Below are 21,840 nucleotides of genomic sequence, written 5' to 3' on the forward strand. Positions count from 1 at the left end.
TATATTTACTAAATCAAATAAACAATTGTTAAAAAAATAAAAAAATTACAAATAAATACTAAATGATGAAAATTTATCATATAAATATACAATAAGTTTTGTTCAAACATACAATATATAAAAATATAGGTAATATTTTCAAAAAAAAAAAATTTTCGGGTCAACCTGCGACCCAACCCGAAACCCGTCCCAACCTAGCACTAACCCAAACCCAAAAAACCCCAACCTGAACCTGATTTTTTTCGTGTTGGGTCGTGTCGGGTTAACGGGTCGTGTCGTATTTTGACACCACTATAAACAATCACATGCAAAATAAGTTGAAAATAATATGTATTCTTTTTTCCTATTTAAACCCTCCTATGCACCATGCAATTTCCCATTAATTCCTTTATTTCTCAATCTTCTTTCTGGTAAAATCCAGTAAAATCTGCATATTTATAAGGGATTGAAAATGGCACTTGTAACTAATCTTGCTTTCAATCCCTACAAGATGATGTCTTCTTTTCCTGATGCTGATATCAGATATTCTCGCAGAGTTTCCATGGCATCGACAACTCATTCTTCTTCAGTGTATCTTCTTGATTCTAAGTCGTCTTTTTTTTTTTTTTTACAATATCGATAGGTGTTACATGGGGAATAATTCTCTGCCTGGAGTCTTCTTTCAATTACATAATCATCTTTTTATGTCTTTAATCTTAATCTTAACCAGTTGAATATTGTTCTGGTTAATGAACAAATTACGTTACGCACAAATATTCATGTGTGGGAAAAATAATATATATTTTAGTTCTTGATTTTTCATATATAACTACTTTGAATCATCCTTGTACATGTTCTAAATATTGTCCAAATTAAAAACCACAAGGATGACTTTGACGTTAATTAAAAGGCAAAAATCTAGTGTGATCAGAGCGGCTCTGACCCGATGTTTTTTTTACTATGTTTTATGTCTTCTTGATTGTAGGGAGGTGACAAACCTAAAAGAACCATTCACTGCCCCAAGAAATGTACCCAAACAAGAGACTCGTTTCATGCCACCAGAAAAAGGTGAGATCATATATGGGCTGCATGATTGGGCCGAAAACAATATCTTGGTGATGCTAAAAGACGTCGAGAAATCTTGGCAGCCGAGTGACTATTTGCCCGACTACACTTCCGAAGGATACGAAGATCAGGTCAAAGAACTGAGGGAGAGAACCAAAGAGATCCCAGATGACTTTTTCGTTGCATTGGTTGGTCACATGATTACGGAGGAAGCACTTCCAACTTATCAGACATTTGTTAGTAAATTTGATGGAGTCAGAGATGATACTGGTGTTAACCCCACGCCTATGGCTGCTTGGTTCCGAGGGTGGACTGCAGAAGAGAACCGTCACGGCGATCTTCTCAATCGATATCTTTATCTTTCAGGACGTGTTGATATGAAACAAATCGAGAAAACCATACAATACTTGATCGGTTCTGGGATGGTAATATTTATTCACATGTAATTAAGTAATAATAAACTTATTCTGCTGCATGTTATTTGAGTTTTTAACCTCGTCATTCTGTACTTTAAAACTAAAAGGATGTACGCACGGAGAACAACACATATCATGGACTTATCTACGTTTCATTTCAAGAAAGGGCAACCTTCATATCTCATGGAAACACTGCTAGGCTTGCCAAAAAATATGGGGATACAAAACTGGCTCAGATTTGTGGGGTTATTGCCGCAGATGAGAAACGCCATGAAACTGCCTACACAAGAATTGTCGAGAAGGTTTTTGAGATCGATCCCGATGGCATGGTTAGGTCTTTCGCTGACATTATGAAGAAGAAAATCATAATGCCAGCCCATATGATGTATGACGGTGTGGATAAAAATCTTTTCAGAAACTTCTCAGCCGTCGCACAACAGATTGGAGTTTACACTGCCAGGGACTATACAGACATTATGGAATACTTATTGGACAGATGGGGTGTGGAGAAGTTGACGGGCCTCTCAGACGAGGGGCGTAAAGCACAGGAAATTTTGTGTGGGTTAGTTCCAAGATTCAGGAAGTTAGAAGAGAGGGCACAAGCACAGGCAAATCAAGCATCGGCCAGTGTTCCCTTTAGTTGGATATTTGGTAGAAAGATTTGAATATCATACATATTGATGCTATTTATGAAGTATTGACTAATCATAATAATCATATATATAAAAGAAATGTCCCCTCGGATATATATATAAGCATACATGGGGAATACCTTTACAAAGGCTTATACAGAATGATATTCATATACCTAAATAATTCATGTACTATATATTATATATGCAAATGTTAGGTGAATTATTATGAGGTGGGACCCACATTAAATTAAATAATAATAAAAACTCATCCCACATCCAATTTTTATTAAAACTGAACAAGGGAATTAGTTATAAATAGAGCTCAATTCCTTCAGTTATTGTATCCTAAAATCAAAAGTTATTTAGCTTTGATAAAAAGAGAGTGCATAGAAAAAAAGAGTGTATTTTTTTCTTGAGTACGGGAATTCTCTTGTGTGAGTTAGAGAAATTATTTTCTCGGTATACTCGGGTTGGGAGTGTGAGAAATATTGAGTGTATTGGTATATACACTTGTTGTAATATTTCTTCCAGTTATAAAAGTTGCATTGCTCCGTGGACGTAGCTTATATTGGGTGAACCACGTAAATCTTTGTGTTCTTGTTGGTTATTTTATTCCGCAAGTTTTGGGTACTATATTATCATCGTGATCGGCATCGCTTCGGGGGTGTAATTCCCCAACAACTTGTATCAGAGCCTTGTTGTGAAAATTCTTAAGAATTCTGAGTATGCTCTGTGGTTGCAGCTTTGTCTGATCTTCCACATCAGAAAAGATTTTTTAGATTTTTTGCTAAGGCTAGAGAAGTGATGGCCGGAGATGATGGATCGGGACCGGGAATCAACAAGTTCGACGGAACAGATTTTTCGTTCTGGCGGTTACAGATAAGAGATTATCTGTACAGTAAGAAGCTGCATCAACCTCTATCAGGAAAGAAACCAGAAAAGATGGAGGATGATGATTGGGAGCTCCTTGACCGACAGGTTTTAGGTGTCATACGATTGACCCTAACAAAGAACGTGGCGCATAACGTGGCGGAGGCCAAAACCACGGAGGAGATGATGACCATTCTATCAGACATGTACGAGAAGCCATCGGCAAACAACAAAGTATATCTCATGAAGAAGTTATTCAACTTGAAGATGGGAGAAGGTGCTTCGGTGGCAAAACACATAAATGAATTCAACACGATTGTCTCCCAGCTGACATCGGTGGACATCAAATTTGATGATGAGATTAGGGCACTTATTCTTCTAGCGTCTTTACCAGACAATTGAGAACCGATGCGGGCAGCGGTTAGCAACTCTGTTGGAAAAGGGAAACTACAACTCAATGATGTTAGAGATCAAATCCTTGCTGAAGAAGTTCGCAGGAAAGACTCGGGGGAAGCAACATCATCGAGATCTGCTCTAAATCTTGATAACAGAGGAAGAGGCAGGAGTCATGAAAGGAGTTCCAACCGATGGCGCGGTAGATCCAAGTCAAGAAATGGAAAAGACAAAAACATCTTCGACAAGAATATGAAGTGCTGGAGCTGTGGTGAGACTGGTCACCTGAAAAAGAATTGCAGATCAATGAAGAGTAATGCCAATGCTGTCACTGATGAAGTACATGATGCTCTGCTATTATCCATGGAAAGCCCTGTTGATTCTTGGGTTATGGACTCGGGAGCTTCGTTTCATACCACTGGTGATCGCGATGTATTTGATAATTACATCGCTGGCGATTACGGAAAAGTTTTCCTGGCTGATGAAAACCATTGGAAATTGTTGGTATGTGTGATGTACGGATGAAGATGTCAAATGGATCTGTCTGGAAAATCAACAAAGTCCGACATGTACCAAAATTGACACGCAATCTGATCTCGGTGGGACAGCTCGATGATGAAGGCCATAAGGTGACCTTCGGTGATGGTTCCTGGAAAGTGAAAAAAGGAGCCATGATTGTTGCTCGAGGAAAGAAAACTGGAACATTGTATATGACTTCCAGTTGCAGAGACACATTAGCAGCTGTGGATGCTAGAGCCAATTCAAGTCTATGGCATTATAGACTTGGACATATGAGGGAGAAGGGAATGAAGATGTTGGTGTCAAAAGGAAAGCTACCAGAATTAAAGACTGTTGAACACCAACTATGTGAAAGCTGTATCTTTGGAAAACAGAAGAAGGTGAGCTTTTCAAAAGGCGGTAGAGAACCGAAAGCAGCAAATTTGGAGCTGGTTCATACTGATGTATGGGGACCATCTCCTGTGACATCCCTTGGAGGCTCGAGATACTATGTCACATTCATTGACGATTCGAGTAGAAAAGTTTGGGTTTATTTTCTGAAAAATAAATCTGATGTTCACGAGATCTTTAAAAGGTGGAAAGCCATGGTGGAAAATGAGACCAACTTGAAAGTGAAGTGCTTACGGTCTGACAATGGTGGAGAATATAAAGATGATGAGTTCAAGAAATATTGTGCACAGAACGGGATCAAGATGGAGAAAATCATTCCTGGTACACCTCAACAGAATGGTGTAGCTGAAAGGATGAACATGACCTTGAATGAATACGCAAGGAGCATGAGATTGCATTCTGGATTGCCAAAATCATTCTGGGCTGATGCTGTTAACACTGCAGCATATCTGATCAACAGAGGCCCTTCGGTACCATTGGATTACAAAATACCCGAAGAGGTTTGGAGCGGCAAAGAAGTAAACCTTTCTTTCTTGAAAGTGTTTGGATGTCTATCCTATGCTCATATTGATTCAGCAAGCAGAACAAAACTTGATCCGAAATCAAAGAAGTGCTTCTTTATTGGTTATGGAGATAATGAGTTTGGTTATCGTTTCTGGGATGACCAAAATCGGAAGATCATTCGGAGCAGGGATGTAATCTTTAATGAGAAACTTCTGTACAAGGACAAGTCAGACATTGGAGCTGGAGATGAATGTCCTGAAGTCGAGAAGACTGATGAAGTGCCATTGACAAACATTCCTGTGAATGAATCGAAAACCAGTAACCAGGAAGATGAAGAAGAAACTGCACAAGATGATGAACCACAAACTCCGGTGATTGAACTCAGGAGATCTTTGAGAACCATTAGACCACCTGATAGATACTCCCCTGCACTTCACTATATTTTGCTGACAGACAAAGGTGAACCGGAGACTTATGAAGAGGCAATGCAAAATGATGATTCAACCAAGTGGGAGTTGGCCATGGAAGATGAGATGGATTCACTATCATCCGATCAGACGTGGGAGTTGACAGAACTTCCGCAAGGCAAAAAGGCGTTACATAACAAGTGGGTGTACCGGTTAAAAGAAGAGCATGATGGTAGCAAGCGGTACAAGGCAAGACTTGTTGTAAAAGGCTTCCAACAACGGGAAGGAATTGATTACACCGAGATTTTCTCTCCGGTGGTTAAATTAACCACTATCAGGACTGTATTTGGACTAGTGACGAAGGAAGACTTACATTTGGAGCAGTTAGATGTAAAGACTGCGTTTCTTCACGGTGACCTAGATGAAGAAATTTATATGAAGCAGCCACAGGGCTTTGAAGTACGGGGAAAAGAGAGAATGGTATGCAAACTTCAGAAGAGCTTGTACGGTCTCAAACAAGCTCCAAGACAGTGGTACAAGAAGTTTGATGGATTCATGAGTGAAAATGGATTCCTAAGGTGTCAAGCTGATCACTGCTGTTATGTGAAAAAGTTTGACGGTTCTTATATCATACTACTGCTATATGTAGATGATATGCTGATAGCTGGAGCTTGTCTGGAAGAAATTGATAAACTCAAGAAAGATTTATCAAAGGAATTTGCCATGAAGGATTTGGGTGCTGCAAAGCAAATCCTTGGAATGAGGATCTTCAGAGACCGGGTGAATGGATTCTTGAAGTTATCTCAAGAAGAGTACGTGAAAAAGGTGGTTAGCAGATTTAATATGGATGAAGCTAAATCTGTGAGTACTCCTTTGGCTAGTCATTTCAAACTAACCAAAGCACAATCACCATCGACGGAGCAGGAGCAGGCTTATATGAATAAGGTTCCTTATGCTTCTGCTGTCGGAAGCCTCATGTATGCAATGGTGTGCACAAGACCAGACATAGCACACGCAGTGGGAGTTGTGAGCAGGTTTATGAGTAATCCAGGAAAGCAACACTGGGAAGCAGTTAAGTGGATTCTCAGGTATTTGAAAGGTACTGCTAGTTGTTCTTTATGCTTCAGGAGATCAAAATTTGGCTTACAGGGTTTTGTCGATGCCGATATGGGTGGTGACCTGGATGGCAGGAAAAGTACTACTGGATATGTGTTCACATTAGGTGGTACAGTTGTAAGCTGGGTGTCTAAGCTGCAAAAGATTGTTGCGCTTTCGACTACTGAGGCTGAGTATGTTGCAGTTACAGAAGCTAGCAAGGAGATGATATGGTTGAAATCATTTCTGGAGGAATTGGGTCAGAAGCTTGAAGATAGCACATTATACTGTGACAGTCAGAGTGCTATTCATTTAGCAAAAAATCCTGTTTATCATGCTAGGACAAAGCATATACAGGTTAGGTACCATTTCATCAGATCAGTGCTGGAAGATGGAGTCTTGACGCTGGAGAAGATTCCTGGAAGTAAAAATCCAGCCGATATGCTCACGAAGACGGTAACCATGGACAAACTGAAGTTGTGTTCAACTTCAGTTGGACTGCAGGTATAAATGGAGATATATGAGCTGCTGCAATGATGGTGTGAAGACATGATTGAAATCAAGTCTTCAAGTGGGAGAATTGTTAGGTGAATTATTATGGGGTGGGGCCCACATTAAATTAAATAATAATATAAACTCATCCCACATCGAATTTTTATTAAAACTGAACGAGGGAATTAGTTATAAATAGAGCTCAATTCCTTCAGTTATTGTATCCCAAAATCAAAAGCTTTTTAGCTTTGATAAAAAGAGAGTGCATAGAAAAAAAGAGTGTATTTTTTTCTTGAGTGCGGGAATTCTCTTGTGTGAGTTAGAGAAATTATTTTCTCGGTATACTCGGGTTGGGAGTGTGAGAAATATTGAGTGTATTGGTGTATACACTTGTTGTAATATTTCTTCCAGTTATAAAAGTTGCAGTGCTCCGTGGACGTAGCCTATATTGGGTGAACCACGTAAATCTTTGTATTCTTGTTGGTAATTTTATTCCGCAAGTTTTGGGTACTATATTATCATCGTGATCGGCATCGCTTCGGGGGTGTAATTCCCCAACAGCAAATACATGTATTATCTCAATTAATATACTTTTCGAAAGCGACTGAACTCGATCATTCTTGAGGGAATCAACAGTGGCTATGAATTAAGGCCAGGTTTTAATTTTCGAAAGCGATAAAAGAGGACGAATGATAAACACAAGTACACACAAGGTCTACAGTGGTTCACTCTGAAAACAAAGATAATTTTTACAAGAATCTTTTTCCTCCCAAACTTTTTTCTTTTCACTTATCTATGTATGTGAATTATGACTTAATGACAGCTACCCATAATTTAAAAAGAATTAGGCAACAATGATATATGTCAAATACCTAAAATATCTTTATATAAATAATTAATTCCATCCATATATTAACAACAATGACAGAGTCGTAAAATGTCTGGACAATTTTCTTCACCAACCCCAAAATAACATTTGTTCATGTTCTTTGATTTCAGTCTTATTTTTATTCGGAAGGGGTTGTGAGAGACATGGAAATTAATCACAAACAGGGGGCTATTTTGTTCGAACCTAAGAGAAGGGGTGAATTAGATTCTTTGGCCCTTTAATTTTTTTAAGTGTTTCAAAAGAATTTGAAATGCAGACGGAAGACTTTTGGACAATAACAAATAACTTATAAGAAATAATAAATGAATGCAACAAAGTAAATAAAGCAATAAAAGAAAGTAAGAATATGTTATGAATGTTGATAAAAGAATTCGTCCCCTCTCACGTTTTTAGTACCAAGATTCAAGTATGTGGGCTTATGTTTTAAAATAATTGGTACATGAATTGTTCATGTTTTCGAAAGTTTCGTTCGAACATGAGTTATTCGTTTCGTGTGTGTTAAAAATACTCTATGTTTTGAGCACTGTTAGGATTAAATTTGATATATATAAGAAAACAATTCCGAAATATGATATGTTATGGGCCCTTACACGGTGAGATTGTAACCGTTATATAATCTCGTCCTTTTAGAAGAGTAAAAATTAAGGACTGATATAAGTAAACAATGGAAAACAGATAAATTTCAGTGCTATATGAGTATGAGATGTGATGACAAATTATGGCATGAGATATGTTATGAAATTATATATATGTTGTTATATTTCTCGAACGACCCCAACTTACTGAGTGACGACTATATCACTTACTCCTTGCTCTCTCTCCCTAGATAAATCTGAAGAGCGAGTTGCAGAGGAAGAACAATACCAGTTTCGGGGCTAGTGATAAATTAAGGAAGAAGTTTTATTTTAAGTTGTAAAATGCTTACGCGGAATTGTTACCAGTTTTGAGAGTTTAAGCTTTAGACAACGTTATTTTATGGTTTTTATGAAATAAACTGGTTTTGGTTTATATTGTTTCACGAAGCTAGTTGTTTGATGATTATGTGATTGTTGAACAACGCTGGTATCTACTAACCCCAGTCTCGAGACGTGACATTTAATTGGTATCAGAACCATCAAGTTCATAATCCGGCTTGAGAATTTGATATATAAAATTTGATAAAACGCCTAGTTATTCCTGTCCAACCATGCTCAATCTTCTTTTTTTTTTTGGTAAACTCTCTCTTTGGACTATAACCTTGCATAGGGAGCTCGAAATCTGATTGTTCTGTTGTCCTTCCAATCTAAGATGGGAAAGTAGGATTTTTAAAAAAATGTCGATTCAAGACATCACCTTGAAGAATCTTGAATTCGAGAATGAGCAACCCAAGAATACTATTACGAGCTTAATTTGTGACAAAGATGAGTTGAAGGAAGCAAGAGACCACCTTCAAATGGAAGCGAACGAACCTGGTTTTGATAAAAAAATTTGCGGAGAAAAAACTCAGAGATTATAAAGAAGAGCTACCAGAGGCGCAAAAATTTGGACACCAAACATCATCCACGACCGAGGCATGGTTCAATCATTCTCAGGTCTCGAAACAAATTAGTGACCAATTCTAACAAGAATTCAATACATATAAGTAAACAATGGAAAAATGTGCATCAATTGGAGATTAGTAACCAAGACATGACTACAAAGTTCATCAACCAACAATACGAAATCGAACACTCGAAGCAATTACTGAATGTGCACGAGGAAGAATCAAATGAAGAGCCTACAAAGACAGTAGGAGATGGAGAAATCATAGATTTGGATATCATCGATGTTTTATTTTCCAACTTAATTTCCTTCGTTTTAGCTTCTTGCATTTGTTGTATTCTTAAATTTCCTCATGAAAATAAATGATATTTTGTCATCCACGTGTTTTGATCCATGTCTTCATTTGAAATTCAAAGAGTTTTAAAAACTTATGCCTTTGTAGAGAAATGGCCGGAAGAGTCCCAAGAAATAATTGTTACACTTGCAACAACCACAACCTCGAAGATGAGAATCCTCTGCCACCACCACATGGATTCAACCTTAACCATGCTGACTTAATGGTCATAGCAACTATATTGGCAAAAAACCTTCAAGGATTAAGAAATGTCACCAATACCAATCAGCCACCACCCCCACCACTTGTTGAAAATGGCATTAAGTACCATTACGAATCTTTTAGTAAGAATCGAATTCCCACATTTAAAGGAGAATCGGACCTAGAAGTCGCTCAAGGTTGGTTGTTGGAACATTTCATGTTCGCAATCTTGATTTTTGATGTTGACAAAACTTGTTATTTTATTTCTAACAAGTTTATGTAAGTGGGCAGAAAGCTAAAACTGATCAAGCTTCGAACTGATCAGTTCCCGAGCCTAAACTGAAGCTATCGAGAAGCAAACTGAAAGTGCCAACTGCTTGTCCAAACTGAACCAGTCCAATTGATATCTCAAAGATCAGTTACACAGATTGTCCAGCTGATAGGTGATTTACCAGAAGACATTCAGAAGCCCGACCAGCTGATGAAGAGTTCAACTGATGAAGAATCCAGCTGATCAATTCAACTGAATCAGTGAAATTAGTTCATCTGACGAGCCAACTTATTTCACTATACCAGTTCGAAGACCAGTTGCTGACCAGTTCGAAGAACCAATTCAAGACCAGTCGAATGACCAGTTTGAAAAACCGGTTCAGCTGACAAGTTCAGAACAACAGTTTGGAGCAGACCAATTCGCAGATCGTACCTAGCTTTTTAAGTGGAATCCATCTTTGCAAAAAGGTACAAGCAATTGTCCAATCGAACAGACAATAATGAACGTTGCAGCTGGAATTAAAGTAAAAAGATTCTAGAATGGCTTTTAGAAAGTACAGACACCATTTTGGGAAAGAAATTCAAACTGCAACGGACATAATTGATGAGTCTTGTTGTACGATTAACTTTGCCTCTATAAATATAAGATGAAGACCATCAAAGAATAGAACTTTATGTACAAAAAGAAGAGGGCATGCTTAAGTCATATCAGCTTAGATTAGAAGAACAGATCCCACAATGTGTGAAAACACCTTCGTGTTATATTCATAGATCAGTTCTTACATACACACACAATCACTCACATAAACAAGGAGTTAAGCTTAAAGTTCAGTTGAGTGATTCTTTACACAAATACGTTAAAAAATGTGTTTGTAGTATTCGCACAAAGATGTTAAATAGGTGCGGGCTAAGAGGTGATGTATGCAGTCTAGTTGTGTGTTAGGAGTTCAGTTAGGTAGTAGGGTAAGTTCTAAGCTGAGTGGGTTTATATAAAGTATTGTGTAAATCAAAATTTTCTAGTGGATCATACCCGCGAGGTAGAAGGGGTGACATATGAACATTTGAAGTCTCTAAACTTCCAGAAAAATCCTTGTGTTCATTTTTTTTATTTACTATTTCGTAACTATCTTTCAAACCTTCAGTTTTTACAGTATCCAAGACGAAATATTCAAATCTACCTCTCAGTTTATTTCCACACTATTTTTAGTTGATTGATTGATATTGACATACAAGATTTCAAGATCGGTTCATCGAAAAACTGACTCACATTCGAAAAAGTAGTCAAAAAGTCTAAGTGTTTATTCAACTCCCTTTTCCAAACAATTTACGTGAGTTAACCGATCCTGACAAATGATATCAGAGAGGGCTGTTCTAAGAAGAACATTTTATAAATAATGTTTTAAAATATGTTTCAAAATGATATTTAAAATGACACTCAAAATCATTTTAAAAATTTTATATGTGTTTGCCGAGGAAAGATATAAGGCTTTTTGATCTGCAACTAACATTGTAGCCACTTCTCTCGACTTCGTATTTTGTTGTTTTAGCAGCTTGCAATGTTTTGAGTCCAAACTGACAGTAGAATAGAAAAACTAATCAGCGGATAAGATTTCAGTTGTCAGCCTACCAGTTCAACTGATCAACAGACAAAACCCAACTACCAGCTGAAATGTTGGATGGTTAAGAGCTTTATCATCAGCAGTATACCGCCGCTTCAATGCCATATAAGATCCGATTAGATGATCAATGTGTTTCAGCATTAGTTGTGTCCAGTTTGCATCAGCTAGACCAGTTTGTTAGCACAGAGATTAAGTTCAATACAGTTAGCTGTTTTTCTGGCAAATAAACTCAAGATCGATGCAACACTTCAAGTGTTCAAGGCAATCAGTTTTTGGTATATCCAGTTCTATTATGTATGTTGGAACATTTAATGTTTGCAATCTTGATTTTGCTGATAACAAAACTTGTTATTTTGTTTCTAATAATTTACTTTAGTGCGCAGGAAGCTGAAACTGATCAGGCTTCTAACTGATCAGTTACCGAGCCTAAATTGAAGCTTTCGAGAACGCCAACTGATTTCCCAAACTGAATAAGTCCAACTGATGTATCGAAGAACAGTTCAACTAATTGATCAGTTGATAGGTAATTCAACAGAAGACTTTCAGAAGCCCGCCCAGCTGATGAAGAGCTCAACTGATGGAAAACCCAACAGACCAGTTCAATTGAACTAGTGTAACGAGTTCAGCAAACAAGTCAATTGAGTTCATCGAAAAGTTCAAGACCAGTTCAGAACATTAGTTAGGAATCAATCAGTTTGAAGAACACGACAAGCTTATTCAATGGAATCCAGCTGTGCGTACTGAGTAAAGCATCTGTACTATCAGTAGTACAGTTAATGGATGTTGTAGCAGAGATTAAAGCCGAGAGATTCCTGAAGACATGTCGGAAAAGTCGAGACACAAAGTTCAAGTAACACATTCAAAGCTGCAACGGTCACATGTGATGAGTCTTGGTTTACGGTCATCTTGCTGCTATAAATACGGACCAAGACCATCAGCAAATAAGAGAAGTGGAGAGAGAGAAAGTGAGAAAAAGAAGAGAAGGCACGCTTACTGCTTATCAGCTTACAAGAAGCAATCAGCCCAGAGGGAATACAAAGTCATATCAGCTTAGTTTAGAAGCTCTTTTCCCTCAGTGTGTGAGAACACCTTTCGGTGTATTCATTGTTCAGTTCTCACACACACTCACTCACCACCACCACTCAAATACGGTCTTGCACAAAGACATTAAACTTGCGTATGTAGTCTTTGACACACAGACGTTAAAGAAGTGTTGGCTGGAAGGTGCTACCTTCAGTCTAGTCTAGGAGTTCAGATTAGACCGTAGTGTAAGTCCTAAGCTGAGTGGGTTTGTACAAAGAGTTGTATAAATCAAAGTCTTCTAATGTATCCTATCCGAGGAGGTAGAAGGGGTGACGTAGGACCAATTGAAATCTCCGAACATTCATAAACATATCTTGTGTATTTTTCTGTTTAACTATTGATTTCAAACTGATTTGATCAGTTAAAGCATCCGTCAGTTCAGCTTTGACCATAACTGAACTGATATATGCTAGAATTGATCCTCTGCTTTTCAGTTGTCCAGATTACTTAAGTTAAAAGGCTTTCAAATATTTCGGCTTTCTTCACGAAGGATTACTTCGAGTGTCTTCCGCTTCGTTCTTTAACCAAACTCGATTTAATTTATTAGTGTTAACATTCTTAGAACACGAGCTATTGCAGCTCTTGGAGAATATTGTGTTTGAAGCACCTTTGGTGCCCAACACACTATCCTTCAATGTATAAAACTGACTGATATTTGATGTTGTTTAAAATTTGATATTGTAGTAGCAATTTCCCTTACACATGTTGGTGTGCTAAAATACAAGAGACGCGTATTTGATTAAATAAACATCATGTTTATCCAGTTAGTTTCTATATAACTGAACTGTTATTTCCAGATTTTTTGCCTAAATTTCTTGAATGTTAAAGGATGCTAAAACTTCTATAATCTCATAATCGATTATACTTTTAATGGAGAGTTTTAAATTCAGTTTTTGAGGGGTAATTTTTAATTTTTTAAATGTTTTATCCCTTAAACTGAATTTTTTTTAAGAGTTTTCATTCAGTTTTTGAGCAGTTTTTAATTTTTTAAATATTTTATTCCTCAAACTGAATGTTTTTTTTTTTAAATTTTTACTAGCTATGTTGGAACTTTTAAAGTTTGCAATCTTTGCTTCATTTTGATGTTAACAAAACTTGTTATTTTGTTTATAATAACCTACCTTAGTGCGTAGATAGCGGAAACTGAAATGATCAGTTTACGAGCCAAAACTGAAGCTATCGGAGATGCTAACTGAAAGAACCAACTGATCGAACGAACTGAACCAGTTCAGCTGATGCATCGCAACCAGCTCAACTGAATGTCCAGCTGATAGATAGTTCAGCAGAAGATCTTCAGAAGCCCGGCCAGCTAATGAAGAGCTAAACTGATGAAAAGTCCAGCTGACCAGGTAAATTGAATCAGTGAAATCAGTTCAGCTGACGAGTCAACTGATTTCACTAGATCAGTTCAAAGACCAGTTGCTAATCAGTTCAAAGAACCAGTTCAGAACACCAGAACAAGACCAGTTCAACTGATCAGTTCAAGAACATCAGTTAGGAGCAATCAGTTGTAGATCACGACAAGCTTACTTAATGGATTACAGCTGTGCAAAATGGTACAAAAGCTATTGTACGATCAAAGTACAATAAGAGACGTTGCATCAGAACTTAAAGCCAAAAGTTCCAGAATGGATTCCAAGGAATAAATTCAAAATGCAACGGATACAATAATTGAGTCTCACTGCACGATCAAGCTTCGCGCCTATAAATAGAATATCAGTGAAGACTCAGCAACAACACACACATATATAGAGTGGATAAAAGAGAGAACACAACAGAGAAGAAGGGCACGCAAATTGCATATCAGCTTACAAGAAGCATTACGCCCAGTTGTGAGTGAACACTCCATAGATATATCAGCTTAGATTAGAAGCTTATTTCCCTCAGTGTGTGAGAACACTTTCGGGTAGTGTTCATTGTTCAGTTCTCACATACATGCACACACACCACCACTCAAATACAGTCTTGCACAAATACAATAAAGTTGTGTATGTAGTCTTTGAAATACAGACGTTAAACAAGTGTTGGCTGGAAGGTGATGCCTTCTGTCCAGACTAGGAGTTCAGTTAGGCAGTAGGTAAATCCTAAGTTGTGTAGGATTTGTACAAAGAGTTGTATAAATCTAAGTCTTCTAGTGTATCCTACTTGTGAAGGTAGAAGGGGTGACGTAGGAGCAGTTGAAGTTTTCGAACATCCATAAACATATCCTGTGTCTTTTTAACTGTTTAACTGCATGTTTTTTTCTTAACTGATTTGATCATTTCAGCTGATATCAGTTCAGTTCTGTCCATAACTGAACTTATATAAGCTTTAACTGATTTTCTTGTATTTTAGTTATTCAGTTGCACAATATATTATTGTGTTGAAAGCACCTCACTGGTGCCGAGCACACGTTCCATCAAGCTAAAATGTTTTTAAGTGTTTTTTTTAATTCTCACAAAGGAGAAGAATTCTTAAATTTTTTAACGGCTCAAGTTTTGTGATCATAAAAAAAAAGAGATTGTTGGAACATTTCATATTCGTAATCATGATTTTGATGTTAACAAAACTTGTTATTTTGTTTCTAACAAGTTTAACTCAGTGCACAGAAAGCTGAAACTGGTCAAGCTTCAAAATGATCAGTTCTCGAGCCAAAACTGAAGCTTTCGAGACTCAAACTGAAAGTTCCAACTGGTTACCCAAACTGAACCAGTCCAACTGATATCTCAAAGACCAGTTCCACTGATTGTCCAGTAGATAAGTGGTTCAGCAGAAGATCTTTAGAAGCCCGGCTAGCCGATGGATAGTTCAACGAATGAAGAACTCAGCTGACTAGTTCAACTGAATCAGTGAAATTAGTTCATTTGATAAGCAAACTAATTTCACCAGACCAATTTGAAGACCAGTTGCTGACTAGTTCGAAGAACTAGTTCAAGACCAATCAAATGACAAGTCGAAAACCAGTTTGAAGAACCAGTTCGGTTGACCAGTTCAGAGCAACAGTTTGGAGCAGACCAGTTCAAAGATCGTAGCAAGCTTTTCAAGTTCAATACAGCTTTGCACAAAGGTACAAGCAATTGTCCTATCAAACGGACAATAATGAACGCTGCAGCAGATCTTAAAGTAGAAAGTTTCCAGAATGGCTTTCAGAAAATACAGACACCATTTCGAGAAACAAATTCAAACTGAAACAGACATAGTTGACGAGTCTTGATGTACGATCAGATTTGCCTCTATAAATACAAGATGAAGACAATCAAAGAATAGAAGTATGAGAACACCTTCGTGTTGTATTCATAGATCTGTTCTCACATACGCACAGACAATCACTCACATATACAAAGAGTTAAGCTTAAAGTTCAGTTGAGTGAGTCTTTACACAAAGATGTTAAACAATGTGTTTGTAGTCTTCACACAAAGACTTAAAACATGTGTGGGCTGAGAGGTCAACCCTCTCATGTTTTTAGTATCAAGATTCAAGTAAGTGGGTTTATATTTTAAAATAATTTTTATATGAATTGTTTCTTATTTTGAAAGTTTTGTTCGAGCATGAGTTATCCGTTTCGTGTTGTGTAAAAAATACTCTATATTTTGGACACTATTAGGATTCAACTAATTATGGGAAGTATTTCCTAAATATGATATGTTATGGGCCCTTACACGGTGGGATTCTAACCGTTATATAGCATCGTCCCCTTAGAGGAGTGAAAATTTGGGACTGATATCGGTAAACCATGGAAAGAAGAATTTCAATGATATAAGAGTATAAAATGTGATGAAAAATAATGACATGAGATATGTTATGAAATTGTGTGTGTGTGTGTGTTGCTATGTGTCTCCAACGGTCGTTGCTTACTGAGTGACGATCTTTGAACATTTTGAGTGAAAACTCATAAAATTGTATTCAATCTTCAATAATTGTTCAATAATTTTTTTACAATTTGTTAATATGGAAAAATACAACAAAATCGTAAGTTAGGGTTTGCATCTTCAAATCTGCAATGCGGGGAATTCTGGCTGTTTTGGCGGGCTGCCCTCGCATAGAGGAGTGCTGGGCAGCTCTTTTGCGCTGGGGTGCGCCATCCTCAGCCTCGCATGCTAGGGCGCGTGTTTTTTGCCACTAGGGCGCGTCCTAGCTATCTTCTAGGGTCATTTTTCACTCGAATGCTTTGTTGATCGACATGTCTTCATGGAATGCTTCTTTGAACTCATTCAAGCGTTTGAATATGCTTGATCCTTCATCTTTAATCATCATCAAGCTTGTACAATCGAGACAACACACCTGTCTGAATCTCCTCTCAAGATTTATCACATCCTGCTCGGTCAGATTCATATCATACTCTCATTCTTCAAAATGATTTGTCCCTAAATCTTCACTATCTACCCAAAAACGAAGCAATTTATTAGTAATAAAAAGAATTACATTTTCAACATCCTTACCTTATGTAGGCGCCATCATCCGCATGCTCTATCACCTTTTGGAACCCAACTCCATGGTTGCCTTCTCCATGTAATAACCAATTGCACCAGACATCAAATAACAAGTGACACGAAATGATAAAAATAACATCTCATTAAGCATAAAGAAAACTAAGTTCCTCCCCTTTTATACCTAGTTAATACCAAAATAATATTCATACAAATGTACGACCATAGCTCACTAAAAATAAAAATTACTTCATGCAATTCATAAGAATCAATCTTGGATTTCATCTCCCTATATGCAATGCATCCTTCACTACACCACTTAACACACCTTTTCATATACAACCAACACATATATTCATGTATTACATCAACGATTAACCCACAACAATGTGTCACAATATCACGTAACTCATGCAATGAATATAGAGTTAAACATTTATTCTCCCTTAACAAATATTCATAATAAACATAAAATTTATCATATTTATCTAGACAACTCTCAAAACCATCATCCAACAAACAATAGTCACGCAAATAGAACATGTAAAATGTATTGTCCATGAAATTATTTAAAACACCACAACACTTAAATTCTAATACATACAAGTCATTGCTGCGTCTAAGTCTCATCAAATTGGCAACTTGTGAGAGATCAAAATCAATAACTTTTAAACTAAATGCACACAATGTTTTACAACTCTCACATCCACGAAACTTTGACACAAAAGTTAAATAACAATTATACTTCTAGATATCACATTTTCAACATTTCCTCCAAATTCTTGAAAGAAACACAACAAAGAATTAAGGTAAGAAAGCAAATTATACCTCTTAGTTGTTGCGTTTGCAACTAACCTTACCTCATCTCGATTGCACTTCAATTCACGTGGCTTAACCATTGGATTCTTCTTTCAACAAGAATCATTTGTCTTCTCGTCATGACACCTCCAAAATCCTACAAAGAAGAAATAACAACGCTAGGGATTGAACCGACTATATCATCACAATGTGGATAAACCTCCTTGTACAAATGTACTTTAAGGGGTTTATGCAAAAACAAATAACTATTTATCTCACTCTTTTGGACCTTTAATTTATTTTTCTTTTATTTTTCTTTGGCCTCTTTTTTTCATCTTTTTCAAATTTTCTTCTTTCTATGGTCATCTCACTCTTTTGATCGCTTTTTTTTCCTAGTCATTTCACATTTATTTTCACTCACTTCAAGGAATTTCAATTGATCTTCAAGAACAACCTTTGGATTCAATTGTACAAGAGATATAATTTTTCCTCGACACATTCACAAGCCAAAATTTCATCATGTTTACTCTCCTCCTTCATAGCACCCCGCACCCAATGTGCGTAATTTTTTTCCCTAAAGTGTTTGATCTTTATACTCTAATCTATATATCACTATTCACTCCATGTGATAATTTTTTTCCCCCAAAGTGTTTGATTTTTGGCTTATGACGGTATTCTTGGTTTTAAATTGAGTCAACAATTTTTCCTGGAATTAGACGGTTACATTGATGAATGTTGAAAATTCATGTAATGGTTTACGACATATCAGATATGTACAGATATTACTATTTCAAATCAATTGTAAACGAAATAGAGAATAAATCAAATAAGTTGTATGAAACATACAATAATTATTTGAGATAAAAAAATAAAAATTGAAATAGAAGATTTAACAAATTAATGTAAAAATAAGAAAAAAGGTGAAGATTATTTTTATTTGGTAGGCTCGAAAAGCTCAAACGTTTCCAAAGATTGCCTAAAGCATTCCTATGTCATATATTATCCGTATTTCGTCTCGAAAAGTGTTCAATCAAGTTCTAGATTACCCTCAATCTATTAGTTATCTCATACAAACCAATCACATGCACTGTTCAACCAAAATGACATCTGAGGTAGGCACACACAAAAATTCAAGCATCTCAATCAACTCGAGGGTCAATGGGATAACAATCGATAATAAACAATGAAAACAGGCTCAAGGATATTGAAACAAATTTCCTAGATCATCTCTGTGTTTGCAAAAGTGTTGGTTAATGTTATGCGAGAATCACTAAAAATCAAGATCTCCATTGTCTATTTAGTATCATTGGTATGTAAATTGTCTATAAGCATCGATAGCATCAACAAACATGACAATGTAAAAGATGTGACTCCCAAGTTATCATGAACACGTATATGCTTCAGAATCTTAACTTCATTCTTATCATCGGCCACACAATGACTTATCCATGACTCTTTTCTAATGACTCTAGCATGCAATAATTAAATTGACTTTTTCTTTTTTCTTTTTTTTTTTCATTTTTTCCCAATTTACCAACACGACTCGACTAGAATTCCTATGAAATTAAAACAATTTAACTACTGCGCCGAAAATAATTAATCATTCAGGCCTCAAAACAACTTAATCAACTCTAACTCAAACAAGCAAAGCAAAATTCACAACCCCCCCCCCAACTTAAGTACGTGCATTGTCCCCAATGTACAGTAATAAACCAAGAAAAACATGGGATTGAGTTCATCAATAGTTCAACATCCAAAAATGCCCTTAATCCCCATTAATCATCCAATAGTCGTTTATCTCCTGCACGACACAAAAACAACAAATACCAAAAATAATTCTGACTGAAACAAATATAATTCAAATGGATTCTCATATAAATTAAGTACAATTCTTGCATTTATCAACAATCAAGAACAACCCCCTTCTCTCATGTTTTTAGTACCAAGAATCAAGTAAGTGGGTTTATGTTTAAAATAATTCGTATATGAGTTGTTTATGATTTCGAAAGTTTCCTTCGAGCATGAGTTATTAGTTTCATGTTGCGTTAAAAAAGACCCTATGTTTTGAGCATTGTTAGGATTCAACTAAATATGAGAAGGACTTCAGAAATATGATATGTTATGGCCCTTACACGGTGGAATTGTAACTGTTATATAGCCTCGCCCCTTAAAGGAGTAAAAATTAGGGACTGATATTAGTAAACTATGAAAAAGATGAATTTCAGTGATATACCAGTATGAGATGTGATGAAAATTATGACATGAGATATGTTATGAAAATACATATATGTATGTTGTTATGTGTGTCGATCAGTCTCCACTTGCTGAGTGACGACCATATCACTCACCCCTTACTCTCCCTTCTCAGATAAATATGAAGAGCGGGTTGCAAAGGAAGAAAAATACCAGTTTTGGGGCTGGTGATGAATTAAAGAAGAAGTTTTATTTTAGTTTATTTAAGTTGTAAAACGCTTCTGCAGGATTGTTAACAGTTTTAAGAATTTAAGTTGTAGAGACAATGTTATTTTATGGTTTTTATGAAATAAACTTGTTTTGCTTTATATTGTGATATGAGGCTGGTTGTTTGATGATTATATGATTGTGGAATAATGTTGATGTTGACTTACCCGATTTAGGGGCGTGAAAATTCTAGTGAATCCTTCTGGTAACAGGAGAAGAGGGAGACATAGAAGCTTATTATTCAAACTTCCGTAAACAAATTTAAGCCTCTTTTACTTACAATTAGGGGAGGTAAAATACAACACGACCCGTCAACCCGACACGACCCCACACGAAAAAAATCAGGTTCGGGTTGTGGCTCTTTGGGTTCGGGTCGGGTTCGGTTTGGGTGGGTTCGGGTTAGTGCCATGTTAGACGGATTTCAGGTTGGGTCAGGTTGGGTCGCTGGTTGACTCGAAATTTTTTTTTTGAAAATATTACATATATTTTTATATATTGTATGTTTGAACAAAATTTATTGTATATTTATATGATAAATTTTTATCATGTAATATTTATTTTGTATATTTTTTATTTTTTTAACAAATGTTTATTTGATTTAGTAAATATACTTTTAATTTTCTATAATTAAACTTTCAAATTTAAATCGGAAATTTTGTTATTATGTGTTTAAATTAAAATATTATTATTATTTTTTAATTTTTCGAATTTTTTTCATTTATTTCGCAGGTTGAACCGATACCCGACTCACCCGACCCGATTGACACCCCTACTTACAATAACTTTACTCTTAACTTATATGTAATCATCCGTGTTGTTGAGCTTCTAGAACTAATATGTTGTATTTGCATAGATTGTATTCACTTAATAACTTGAGTTGTTTCTATATTTAGATATTTTAATAGGTTAAATTGCTCAGTCTGATTGGAATATTGATTTGTACTATTAACGCACCCTAAGTTTTGCATTATTTGTCATAATTTTATAATCATTCATTCACCCCTATCTAAACTGTTAAGGCTTGGACGAGATCTTGGCATCGAGACTTAGAAATATGTATATTTCACTACAACGAGTCGATAATTCTTTGACTAAGATATCATGGGCTACCATAAAATATATGATTCCACGTCAAAAAAAAAGTGTCACGAGCCTTACACTAAATATCACAATACATAATAACAAAGTATTTAAATATTTACCTGTAACGATAGCTTGCACAAAGTTGGTAATAAACTCAACAAATTGAATTATAATCTGACAATATTAGAAATATTATTATAACAATCTATAATTTTTAGACTAAAAAATTTTAAAAAAAAAAACAATTTTTGGACATAAAATCATGACTTAAGCTCAACCGTACACCCAAGAATTTGACCAAAAAAATGAATAAATAAAAACTTTCCTAATACAATTGTTCACTTCCCCTTCAATTTCTCTAAACTTCCCCTTTTACCATGGCTGTATTTTGACAAAGGTAGTACACCAAA

General features: G+C 36.2%; 1 protein-coding gene across 1 annotated transcript; it reads left to right on the top strand.

The window, feature by feature from the left end:
- Positions 1 to 370: 370 nt before the first annotated feature.
- On the top strand, positions 371 to 2,144 carry LOC140960945 (stearoyl-[acyl-carrier-protein] 9-desaturase, chloroplastic-like). The gene is made up of 3 exons (XM_073419273.1): positions 371 to 570; positions 965 to 1,469; positions 1,568 to 2,144. Exons 1-3 carry the CDS (start codon positions 452 to 454, stop codon positions 2,123 to 2,125), a joined length of 1,182 nt encoding a protein of 393 aa, XP_073275374.1. The 5' UTR covers positions 371 to 451; the 3' UTR covers positions 2,126 to 2,144.
- The last annotated feature ends 19,696 nt before the right edge of the window (positions 2,145 to 21,840 follow it).

Source organism: Primulina huaijiensis, chromosome 16, assembly GCF_012295235.1.
Source record: "Primulina huaijiensis isolate GDHJ02 chromosome 16, ASM1229523v2, whole genome shotgun sequence".
NCBI classification, from domain to species: Eukaryota; Viridiplantae; Streptophyta; class Magnoliopsida; order Lamiales; family Gesneriaceae; genus Primulina; species Primulina huaijiensis.